This window comes from Gopherus evgoodei, chromosome 2 (assembly GCF_007399415.2).
Source record: "Gopherus evgoodei ecotype Sinaloan lineage chromosome 2, rGopEvg1_v1.p, whole genome shotgun sequence".
NCBI classification, from domain to species: Eukaryota; Metazoa; Chordata; order Testudines; family Testudinidae; genus Gopherus; species Gopherus evgoodei.
This window is the reverse complement of record NC_044323.1, coordinates 239,348,381-239,361,010: the sequence shown is the minus strand read 5'-3', so window position 1 is coordinate 239,361,010 and position 12,630 is coordinate 239,348,381. Positions and strand designations below refer to the sequence as shown.

General features: G+C 42.0%; 1 protein-coding gene and 1 long non-coding RNA gene across 2 annotated transcripts in view; one reads left to right on the top strand and one right to left on the bottom strand.

Annotated features, from left to right (window-relative positions):
- The window catches only part of TERF1 (telomeric repeat binding factor 1), a 29,308-nt gene extending 24,806 nt beyond the window's left edge, over window positions 1-4,502 (bottom strand). Inside the window, exon 1 of the mRNA XM_030553267.1 lies at window positions 4,121-4,502. Within this exon, the coding sequence (XP_030409127.1) occupies window positions 4,121-4,280 (160 nt within the window). The 5' untranslated portion in view covers window positions 4,281-4,502. The remainder of the gene's footprint in view (window positions 1-4,120) is intronic.
- A 140-nt stretch (window positions 4,503-4,642) lies between these two features.
- LOC115646867 overlaps window positions 4,643-12,630 on the top strand; it is a 67,736-nt gene continuing 59,748 nt past the window's right edge. The window contains exon 1 of the long non-coding RNA XR_003999162.1: window positions 4,643-4,997. This is a non-coding gene — a long non-coding RNA (uncharacterized LOC115646867). The remainder of the gene's footprint in view (window positions 4,998-12,630) is intronic.

Sequence of the window (12,630 nt, the reverse complement as noted above, 5' to 3'; positions counted from 1 at the left end):
CAAATCAGGGTGAGTCAAGTAAGTAGAAAGAGGAGACGTATAATATATTTATTTGGGCTAAAAATACCAGATTCAGGAAGTGGATGGCACTGTAACATTGTTTAATATACACGTGCAGTTTAGTATTAAAAAATAAAAACAAAAAACAGCAAGGTAAAGTTACAGTGCATATAACCTCAATAAAGTTCATATTTGTAAGGTGCAGAACAAACTGAATTAATGAACTCACAACATAAAGGGTAAGTAGTCAAATGAGAAAAGTAAATGGGAAGGGGTGGGGCAAGGTCAAGTAATTTGTCCAAAACCACACAAGCATCAGAGGCAGAGCTGGGATTGGAGAACAGCAATTCAGCAAAGTACTTAAGTATGTACTTTGTGCTAACTGGGGCTCGAATGTGGGAGCTCCTGACTCCCAAGCCCAGTGTTAACATCACTAGACCGCACTGTATGCGACAGTGGTCATTCTATTTTACTTAGATATATTTACATAAGCAAAAATCAAATTAATGTACTTGCTTACAGTAGTAAATCATGGCCCATGGGGAAAGTTGGAACAGGCGTTACAAATTTAATAGCGTTTACAAATTAGTTTATTTTAAAGCCCTTGGTTTATTACCCAACATAGCTCTAAATACTGTATTGCTTTCCAGGCTTCCTTTACAATTCTACTGCAGTGTAGACACGGGGAGCAAGAACAGTGGGACTACTGTAACTCTAGACTTCAGCTAGAGAAATATAGTTTTGAATAGCAACATAGTTCCACAATTTATTCTTACTACTTCATTGGCCTTCCTCATCTCAGCTAAAACAGACTAGACAAACTAAAAAACTTTGTCTCAAATACAGATACTTTAAGTTTTACGTTGTAATGTAGAGACTTCGTAGATAATGATTTCCATAATACATAGAATGCATTCCTTAGCTACTGTATCCTGTAGATGGAGCCAGAGTTCAGAAGATTTTAAAGAAAATTGGAGTTAGATTTCAAATAACTGTAGTACAGGTAATGTGTAAGAATTGTATTTCTCTAGGTGTAGGAGGCATAATGGAAACTAAAAGTCTTTGCACTGGACCTATTCAAGTGTGAAAGACATTCCAGTTTCCTCAGCAGCTTTATTTTTTCCAGATCTTTGACATGAAACCTGTACTGTGCAGTTGTAAGAGTGTATTTTGACCTTAACTTGAAGCAAAGTAGAGCTTGAATTCTATCCAGCTCTGGGGAGGGAGGCAAATATGTGGAAATTTTTCAAGGGAGTGGAGAAAGGAAGAGTTTTCTCAATCACAAGTCCTATTATTGATAGCTATGATCACTGCTTTACTGTGGTTTTTGCATTCCTTCCCATCTCTCCCCTTCCTTCAAACTATGACAGAAAAAGCCTTTGTTCCTGTACATTAGCACTTTCCACTTACATGAAACTGAATGGAACTGCAGTTAGATCTGACATATTGTTTGGGTATAAAATTGATCAATGTACTTTAAAAAGAACAGAGAATTCCAGAAGTTGTTAAAAATGCTTTGTAATAATAAAAGTTCAATGCAAGATTTTCAGACAAATATTGCAGCAAGTTGGAAAAAACTGTTTATACCAAAACCAGAAATACAACATTTAGGTTGCTTAAACCAAGACTGGAGAACTTTGCTGGTCCATAGTTTCTCTTGAGAGACATGGCACAAATAGCACTGGTTCACAGATTCTGTAACCCGTCTTCCTGAATAGCACGGGCCATATAATTTCCTCAAATTAATTCTTGCTTGAAATACAAAACATCTTTTAGAAAAACATCCAATCTTAATGTAAAAGATTTCCACAACAGCCCTTGGTAAATTGTTCCAATGGTGAATTACCATCATACTTAAAAACTTGCAGATTTCTAGTCTGAGTTTGTCTAGCTTTAACTTCCACCTACCGGACCTTGTTATACTTTTGTCTTATAGACTGAAGAGCCTGCTACAATCAAATTTCCGTAGGTATTTATAAACCGATCAAGCTCCTCCGTTACCCTCTCTTTGATAAGCTGAAGAGATTGAGCTCCTTGGGTCTTTCATGATAAGGTACGTTTTCCAACCCTTTAATCATTCTAATGGCTCTTTGCTGAACTCTCTCCAATTTTTCAACATCCGTTTTGAATTGCTGACACCAGAACTGTATTCCCGTATCTGGCTTTGATCTGATCACCACAGATTAATACAACTTTCCTACTCAATAGTCCCTGTTTATATAACCAAGGATCACATTAGCCTTTTTAGCCCAGCATCTCACTAGAAACACATGTTCAGTTGATTATGCACTATGACCCTTCCCCCTGAGTTTCTCAGCAGATATCCTCAGATATAGGAGAAGCAGTTAGAGTGTTGTCCTTCTCAGATCTTGACTACACCAGACTGGTGAATTTCTCCGAGAACTGTTTGGCACTCCTAGAATGCTTGGGGGCTGGGAAGAAGATGGATCACAAAAACAAACAAACAAAGCCCCCTCTCTCCCCCCACCCCCCGGTGCACATGTTTGCTAAATATTTAGGGCCCTTCATTTTCAGTTTTTATTTTATTTTTCCTGGGAATTTATCAGTGTTTATTACAACAACAAAAACAGGTGAAAATCACTGCAAAAAACTATTCATAGTTTTTCTGGGTAAATATTATGGCTTATTTTGGTGGATCGAAAGATGGAAGGTAAAAGTATTCAGTAGATTAATGTTTTGAATTCTGTTCATCAGTGGTGGTTTGCTGCAAAACTAAAACAGAACTCAACACACAAGTCCACCTCTGAGTTTGAGAAAACAACCTCTCTAATCCCCAAATAAAACTTTTCATGTGAATTAATGGTTTACTCTTGTAGGCTTACAACTATTAGCCTATAAATATTTACATTTAATAATTGGGCCACCACCATTTGTAGCACATACACACAACTTCATTCCTTTCTCCTGTTTGTTTTTTTAAAACTTTTGAGTACTTCCTTGTGTTCTGTAACACATTCTGATACAGATAGTCATTTTCTTCCCATCTTAGCATGTAAAATCTTTAAACTGTTATCTGTTAATAGCTTGAAATGTGTCACTGGTGGGGGTGAGATTCATCAGTACATTCAGATGCTCATGCACTTCAGAGCTTGTGTGCCTGTTTAGTGTGTGCATCTTTAGACTAAATACAGGGGTAGGCAACCTATGGCACACATGCCAACGGCAGCATGCCAGCTGATTTTCAGTGGCACTCACACTTCCTGGGTCCTGGCCACCAGTCCAGGGGCCTCTGCATTGTAATTTAATTTTAAATGAAGCTTCTTAAACATTTTAAAGTGGATGCAGTGGTTTGGAAATAAGTTGTTTCAAATGACTTAACCTTGAAAAACATAACCCCAAACAACTTTCCAATATAGACATGCCCACAGATCTGATCCTTACAGTGAAGTACAAGTGTCTGTGCTCTGAAACAAACGTCTGGGGAAAGCCCAAACTGCTCTTCACAAGTGTGTCTCACTGTAAGCGCTACCTAAAGCTCGTCGGAGTTTTCCACGGGAAAGTGAACTGTTCGGTGGGAAAAACCAAGATGACGTCTCCGAGCTGCCAACTGGGAAGGCTCTTGTCAACCTCACTCCTTCCTGAGGCAAGGTGGCGAACTTGACAAGCGCCTTTCAGAATGAGCCGCACATTCCTGGCAGCCTTTTCCCGGCACCTTTTCCCAGGTTTCACTTTTTGACCTGATCGGGGGAAGGAAAAACGTCCAATCGTGAGGCCCTCCGGCGGCGGGGAGTGGGAATCTGCAGGGCGCAGCCAGCTCCAGCAAAGCGCTGCAGGGACAGCGGTGCGCAGGCTGGGCGGGGGCAGAGCGGCCCACTAGACTGAGCTTCGGCAGCGAGCGGAGCGGAACCGTTAGTGGCACCAGGGGCTCGTCCCCTGAGACTGGGGAACCCTGAAGGGGGGGGCCCGCGAGCTGCCCTGGGGCCAGGGTCAGAGCAGGGAGGGGCCACAGCTTCGTCGGCAAGAGGCATCGCGGGGCAGGGCCCTGTGTGGCCACGCTCGGGCGGGCGCCCGCTACAGCTGTGACGACACCAAAAGCTCCAATCACGGAGCGGCCGCGACCCGCCTTCCCCAGCGCCGCCCCTGGCTCAGCCCTTCTCACCCTGCGCCGTGTCCCGGCTCCGCTCGAAGTCCCGCGTCCGCCCCTCCCGGAAGTGCCGGCACAGCGCGTAGCAGGTGAACTCCAGCATCCAGCCGGCGGCGACAGCCTCTGTCTCCGCAAACAGCCCAGGGGACACCGCGCCCTCCCCGGCCCCATCCATCTCCCCGCGAGGCCACGCTCCCGCCTGCTCCTCCTCGGCCCCGCTTTGTATTTTCAAACCCGCGCGCAAATGACGTCAGGCCCCACGGCGCCAGTAACCGCAGTACGGGCGGAATGACGTGCACATTACGCGCGTGCTCCTCACTCAGGCTCCGCCTGTTCCGCCCTGCAAAGCGCGGCGTCTGTTTGCTTCAATTTAATGCCCGCAAACGCTACCGCTCCAGCGCCTTCCCCGCGACAGGAAGTGACGTTAGCGGGGGAGGCGCTGGAGCGGCAGCGTTTCGGACAGTAAATTGAAGCAGTTTATGTGGGGACGCGGACAAGTTCACGGCCGCGTTAAGTCAATAAAACTCTCTGGTGAGCGGGACTTTGGCTGCGCGGTGCTGGGGGGACAGGGACGTCACGTCACGTCACGTCACGTCAGACACCACGCCCTACTAGCCCCAGGCAGTGGTGGGTGCGCTGTGTGTCCCGGGGTTGGCGGAACTCTCCTTCCGTTTATGGTCCCTGCTGCCTTAGGAGAGCCCCGGGTGTCCCTCCATTTCTCACATTTCCATCTTCTTCCGTGCTGCCCTTCACCCCTGCAGCTCCCCTCACAACCTCCCTCTGGCGCCTCCACAGCCCCTACACGCCCACGCTTCTTGCATGAAGCCCTTCCTGGACACCAACCTGGTGAGCTGCAGGAGGGACAGTCTATCAGGAGCAGCAGCTAGGCCAGGTCTGTGCTACAAACTTACATCAGTATAACTACATCACTCAGGGCTGTGAGAAATTAAAAAAAATAGGAAAATACTTTTAAAATATGTTAAAATAATGTTATTTAGATAGCAAAGTGAATCACACAAAAGCTAGAAAACACCAAATTTACACTTGCCTGGACAACATCTTAATTCCACTCCTTCTGTGTATGCATTATGATACAGTCTTTAATTACATGATCACATAGCATTTTTTCACAGGATCCTTTCCTTATTCAGTGCACAGGATTAACCAATTGCTAGCCGTTAAGGCCAGAAGGAACCATTATGATCGTCTTGTCTGACTTCCTGCACAATGGCTGGTCACGGAACCACACAGCATATCGTTTAATATATCCAGCAGCCTTGATTTAAAGACTCTTGGGTGATGGAGAATCCACCACACAGGGCCAGCTCCAGGGGTTTTGCCGCCCAAAGCAACCAAAAAAAGAAAAAAAAGCCATGATTGCGATCAACGGCAATTCAGCGGGAGGTCCTTCACTCCGCGTGGGAGTGAGGGACCCTCCGCCGAATTGCTGCTGAATACCTGAAAGCGCTGCCCTGCTCCAGAGTGGCCGCCCCAAGCACCTGCTTGATAAGCTGGTGCCTGGAGCCAGCTCTGCCACCACATAGCTAGATAAATGTTTCTAATGTTTAATTACCCTCCATGTTAAATATTTGCTCTTTACTTCTGGTCTGAATGTTCATAGTTTCAGTTTCTAACTATTGGAACTTGTTATGTATGCTTTCTTCTGGTAGATTAAAGAACTCTCTACTATCAGAAATCTCTTCCCTATGTAGGTACTTGTAGGTTGTGATTAAGTCATCTCTTAATCTTCTCTTGGAGAAACTAAATATATTGAGTTTCTTAAGTCTCTGAGTAAAAGGCAGGTTTTCCAGACCTCAAATAATTCTTGTAGCTCCTTTTTTAAAAACCTTTTTCCAGTGGGGACCATGGACGCACAAGTCAGCAAAATTAAGGTTGAATGGGCAATGGTATATCGAGCATTTTAACTTCTTGAGTGCTTGACTCTGCAACCTAAATAAGATTCTTGTAACATAGATTTATTTTGTTTTGTTTGTAATTGTGTATAACTTGAGGACATGCAATAAAAACGGAGTTTAAAATAAATGAAAACCTAGATATTTCACTCTGTATTGTCTACCTACAGTGTCTTTGTTGGCATAGCTATGCCAGCAGAGCCCCCTATTGGAGACACCATGTAAACCAGCAGGAGTTCAGCTGGCATAGCTATACTACATTACAGCATTAGCTAAGGCGTGGGCTACATTGGGGTAGGGGGAGGGTTTTGAACTAAGATACGTCGAAGTATCTTAGTTTGACTTACCTGGCCATCCTTACGACGGTGAGCTGAGATGACAGAAGCACTCTTCTGTTGGCATAGTTCTGTCTACACTAGGGGTTTTGCCAACATAGCTATGTTAGGTACAGGTGTGATTTTTTTCACACTTGGCCGACATAGCTCCGTTGGCAAACTTTGTAATGTAGATGCCATAGTGAATATTGTTAGTACTTGTTTGATTTGGTTTGCTTATAATTTTGTGGGATTTCTGAAGCTCATATATAGAGTCACTCCTTTTTATGCATTATTAAATATTAAATAATTTTAAAATGGAACATTAAACCTATATTTATTACAAAAAGAATATCGGTAGCATGATTCTCACTTAATGTGATGTAGCTGCAGAGACAAACATTAGGGGATTCAGTTTAACAAACTCCCTGAGGATCAGATGAACTGTTGTCAGCTGGAGAAAAAAAACTTTTGTAGTGATAATCAAGATAGCCCATTTAAAAGTTTAACAAGATACTTAACATGGGGGAAATAGAAAGTATAAATAGAAGTATCTTGTCAAACTATCTTAAATGGGCTATCTTGATTATCACTACAAAAGTTTTTTTTTCTCCTGCTGACAACAGTTCATCTTAATTAATTAGCCTATTAGAGTTGGTTGGGCAACTCCCACCTTTTCATGTTCTCTCTCTATATATATATCTCCTCATTATATGTTCCATTCTATGCATCTGATGAAGTGGGCTGTAGCCCACGGAAGCTTGTGCTCAGATAAATTTGTTAGTCTCTAAGGTGCCACAAGTACTCCTGTTCTTTTTATAAATATACTCGTCTTTTTATTGTATAACTCTAGAGAATTGATTAGTTGTTTGCTAACTTCTTTGTTACTTATATTTATTAAAATCTTATTTTTTATCCTGTTCAAAAACTAGAGCTGGCCCACTATTCATTTTTTTAATATTGAGTAACCCCATCCCCCCAAACAGTACATTTTCCCAATATTTCACAAGATACAAAATCTGGAGCCACATTAAGAGCCTGAGTAAACTGACCTTCCATAAGTGATCCCAGTGGGGACAGAGAGCTGGCAGAATCTTCCCCTCAAGGCAGGGAGCAGCTGTTTTGTAGCTGTTGCCATGAGAAACATCTAACTTTGGAAGCTATGACTGACTAGATTTTGATTACCTAGGTCATCCTATACTGTGGGTATTATTAATAAAAGAAATTATTAATATTGGAGACCACCAGATAATAAAGGAATTTATAATTAAATTAGTAAGTCTGAAGTCCAAATGTGTAGGATGGTGTATAAACTTTTACCAACACAAATCCAGTTGGCTTTTTTAACCTTTCTTCATAGATCAGGTTTTCTAAACCTTTGATCATTTTTGTTGCTCTCCTCAGGACACTCTCCAGTTTATGCACATTTTTCCTGAAGTGTGATGCCCAGAATTGGACACAGTACTCCAGCTGAGGCCTCATCATTGCTGATTACAGTGGGACAATTATCTCCCATCTCTTTAATATGACAACCCATGAATACACCTCAGAATGATATTAGTCTTTTTCACAAGTGCATCACATTGTTGACATATTCAATTTGTGATCTACTATAACTCCCTCATCCTTTTCAGCAGTACTACCACCTAGCCAATTATTCCCCATTTTGTAGTTGTGTGATTGATTTTTCCTTCTCAGTGTAGTACTTTGTTCTTGTCTTTACAGAACTTCACCTTGTTGATTTCAGAACAATTCTCTAATTTTTCAAGGTTGTTTTGAATTCTAATCCTGTCCTCTAAAATGCTTGTAACCCCTCCCAGCTCAGTGTCATCCACACATTTTATAAGCATACTCTTCACTCTATTATCCAAGTCATTAATGAAAATATTGAACAGTATCAGACCCTGGACTAATCCCTGCGGTACCCTCCTAGATATACCCTCCCATTAGGATACGGAACTACTGATAACTACTATCTGAGTACGGCCTTTCAACCAATTGTGCACAATGCCTTATAGTAATTTCATTTATACCACATTTCATTGAGAATGTCACTTGGGACTGTGTCAAAAGCCTTACTAAAATGAAGATATACCATGTCTTCGGCTTCTTCCAATCCACTAGCTCAATAATTCTGTCAAAGAAGGAAATTAGGTTGGTTTAGCGTTATTTGTTCTTGACAAATCCATGCTGGCTATTCCTTTTAATGCTTTTAATACTTTTAATGCTATTATCCTCTCAGTGTTATAAACTGATTGTTCAATAATATAGTTCAGTATCTTTGCAGGTATCATAGTTAGGCTGACAGGTCTATAATTCCCTGGGTCCCTTTATAAAGACAGGTATTTTGTTTGCCTTCTCCAGTCCTCTGGCTCCTCTGGGATCACCTGTGCTCCATGAATTCTCAAATATAATTGCTAACAGTTCTGAGGTTACTTCAGCTAATAATTCCTTAAGTATCCTAGGATAAATTTCATCAGACCCTGCTGACTTGAATATAATTAATTCATCTAAATATTCTTCATGCTGTTCTTTCCCTATTTTGGCTTGCATTCCTTCTCCCTGGTCATTAGTATTATGTTAAGTATCTTGTCACAATTAATCTTTTTAGTGAAGACAAGTGAAATAGGCATTAAACACTTCAGCCTTTTTGATATCATCAGTTATTAGCTCGCCTTCCCCACTATATAGAGGACCTGTACTTTCCTTCATCTTTCTCTTGCTCTCGAAGTATTTAAAGAACCTCTTCTTATTTCTCTTTATGTCCTTTGCTAGTTGTAGCTCATTTTGTGCCTTAGCCTTTCTGATTTTGTCCCTATGTGCTTGTGCTGTTCCTTAACAATTCATCTATGTTTCCACTTTTTGTAGGACTTCTTTTTGATTTTCAGGTAAGTAAAGAATTCCTGATAGAGCCATACTGGCTTCTTACTAGTCTTCCTAGCTCTGGGATAGTTTGCAGTTGTGCTTTTAATATGCCAGCTCTTCTGAACTCGTTTATCTCTGACATTTTCTTCCAATGGGACCTTACCTACTATTGTCCGAGTTTGTTAAAGTCTGCTTTTTTTGAAGTTCTTTATCCTTATTCTGCTGCTCTCACTCCCTTCCTGTCCTTAGCACAGTGAAATCGACCATTTCATAGTCACTTTCACCCAAATTGCCTTCCTCCTTAAGATTTGCCACAAATTCCTCCCTGTTGGTCAGAAATAAGTCTAAAGTGGCTGTCCCCCGGGTTACTGCTTCCACTTATTGAAACAAAAAGTTGTCCCCAGTACATTACAAGAACTTACTGTAAATTTAGTGTTTTTCCATACTATTTTTCTGACAGATGTCTGGGTAGCTAAAGTCTCTCATTATTACTAGGTCTTGTGTTTTTAATATTTCTGTTATTTGTTCTAGAAATGCCTCATCCACCTCCTCTTCCTGATTTGGTGGTTTATAGTAGACTCTTACCATGACATCACCCCTATTTTTCCCCTTTTATTTTTATCAAGGACTTTTAACTGCTCTGCCTCTTACCTTCTTTTGTATCTCAGAACAGGTGTATACGTTCTTGATGTACAATACAACACATCCTCCCTTTTTTCTTGCCTGCTATACCTCTCTGTACTGATATTCCAGTCATGAGATTTACCAGGTCTCTGTGATGCCAGTTAAGTCATAATTCAGTTTATGTATGAATATGTCCAGGTCTTCTGGGTTATTTCCTATACTCCTTGCATTTGTGTATAGACATCTAAGATGTTGAGCAAGTTCCTGCACTGATTTCCCTCTTGTTGCTCCTATGCCCCTATTTTAATTTTCCATGCCCCCACTCCCAACATCTAGCCCTCTGTTACCTTTTTTATGCTCGCCTGTGGGCTTTTGTCACCTGTCCTTTTTGAAGCTAGGTTAAAGCCTTTCTCTAGGTTATTGAGTTGGTGTGCAAAGATGCTCTTCTCCTTCTTGGTCAGATGGACCCCATCTCTTCCTAGCAGCCCTCCTTCCCAGAACAGCTTCCTCTGGTTGAGGAAGCTGAAGCCTTCCTATCAATACCATCTGCGCAGCCATGCATTTATATCTAGAATAGGTGTCCCCGTGCCTGTACTCTTACCTTCAACCAGGCGGATAGTGGAGAACACCACCTGTGCCCGCCGCTCCTTTACCCTCACTCCCAGAGCTTTGTATTCAGTGCTGATCTGCTCAGGGTCATACTTGGCAGTACCATTAGTGGCCACATGGATGAGCAGCATAGGGCAGTGGTCAGAAGGACAGATGAGCGTTGCCAACTTTTCAGTAAAGTCTCAGATACAGGTCCAGGCAGGCAGCACACCTTCTGGGACGTCAGTTCAGGTCAGCAGATGGATGTCTTGGCCCCCCTCAAAAGGGAGTCCCTGCTCACTAACACTCTATGTATCCTCCTCTTGTGATAGCTTTATTCCTATAGTCTATTGCACCCCCTAATTCAACGTGCTGGGTCTTCAATGCACAGATGCACGTTTGTCAGAACAAACAAATGTTGCTGTTTGGGTAATTTTAGTTATTTCCGTTACATACGATGCCTGTTGGCTAACTGTCAGCATAAACAGAACATGCTGTATGAACAATCGGCTTTGAATATACCAAGTAAAAAGGAGGGGTTGATAGGACACAGTGTGCTTTAGTTAATAAGGTAGATAATTAGTAGTCAGAAAACCTGGCTTCTAGCCCTGCCCTTGACACTTACCTGCTGTGACTGTAGAAAACTTTTCTGCACCTCATCGTCCCTATCACATAGTGGGGATAATGATGCTTACCATTATTATTATTAATATTCATTATTATTATATTTTCCCATCTATATTCTATTTTGGGATAGAAGAAGGCTCAAATCCTCATTCGGGGTCAAATCCTGAGGTCTTTATTCAATTTTTGATCAGCTTCTAATTCACTCTTTTAAATTCAATGGTGGTTTGCCTGAAAAAAGTTTAAGTGGAAATTGAATAAGGACCTTAGTGTTGGGCCCATACAGTACATTCAGGCCGCTTCTAATGACAACAACCTTCCTTATGGTTCATTGCCTTTTTACTGTTTTTCTCCAATGTTGACCTTTAGGTAGTGCTTCAACTTTGCTTGTTGAGTTGACTAGAGGATGATCTCTTTACCCAGAACCACTAGCCTCAATGCTGTTTGAGTTTGGTCCCTGCATATTGCTCCCTTCTTGAACTTCTGCGGCTGCTTCCACCTTCACAGTCCGTAGGGGATATTGTTTATCTAATTCAAATCCCATGTACATTTCAGATATGATGCTTCTCATGACATAGCCTGGTCTAGTGCCTCTCTGCTTTCCAACATTGAATCCCCTTTGACTTCATGTTCAATTGCAGATCAATTGCACTGACACCAGGTCAATAGTGAAATTTTCTGTACTTATCATTTATTAGCAACATCAAGTCAATTCCTATCAAATGCTGTGTGGGATGCAACAAGTATAATCAGTTTGTGATGGGATGTTAGATGGGGTGGGATCTGAGTTACTACAGAGAATTCTTTCCTTGGTGTTTGGCTGATTTGTCTTGTCCACATGCTCAGGGTTTAGCTGATCGCCATATTTGGGATTGGGAAGGAATTTTCCTCCAGGACAGATTGGCAGAAGTCCTGGGGTTTTTTTTGTCTTCCTCTGCAGCATGGGGCATGGGTCACTTGCTGGAAGATTCTCTGCACTTTGACGTCTTTAAACCATGATTTGAGGACTTCAATGGCTCAGACACAGGTTTGATACAGGAGTGGGTGGGTGAGATTCTGTGGCCTGAATTGTGCAGGAGGTCAGACTAGATTATCATAATGGTTCCTTCTGACTTTAAAGTCTATGATTCTATGATTTTGCATATGCTAGCATCTGCCCACAGCTTATTTTTGGATCCTAGAGACTATTCTGAAGTCTGTGGAAATTCCACTTATAAAGCAATGGGCACGAAAGAAGGAGCTGCTACACTTTGTTGGCAGGAGGCGGGGGAAGGCCAGGACATAAATGTCTTCTATGCCTGGTGCATGGGCTAAGAGATACTTTGAAACACTTGGGACTACTAAGAGTAATCACTAGATTTGATTATTTAATACAAACCAAAATCTTCTTTCTCTGTGTGCATGGTGTCGCACAGAAGGCAGGGTAGGTAAATTGGAGGAGCACTAAGCGGGGTGGAGCAGGGCTCCCTCTGGGGCCAGGAGAGAAAGGGAAGGTTGTTTATTGAAAATAAAAGAAGAGGAGAAAAAAACTTACTCATCTATGTGACGTTATTGATATAAACTGGGACCATATAGAACATGGTTTGCAACCAAGGTC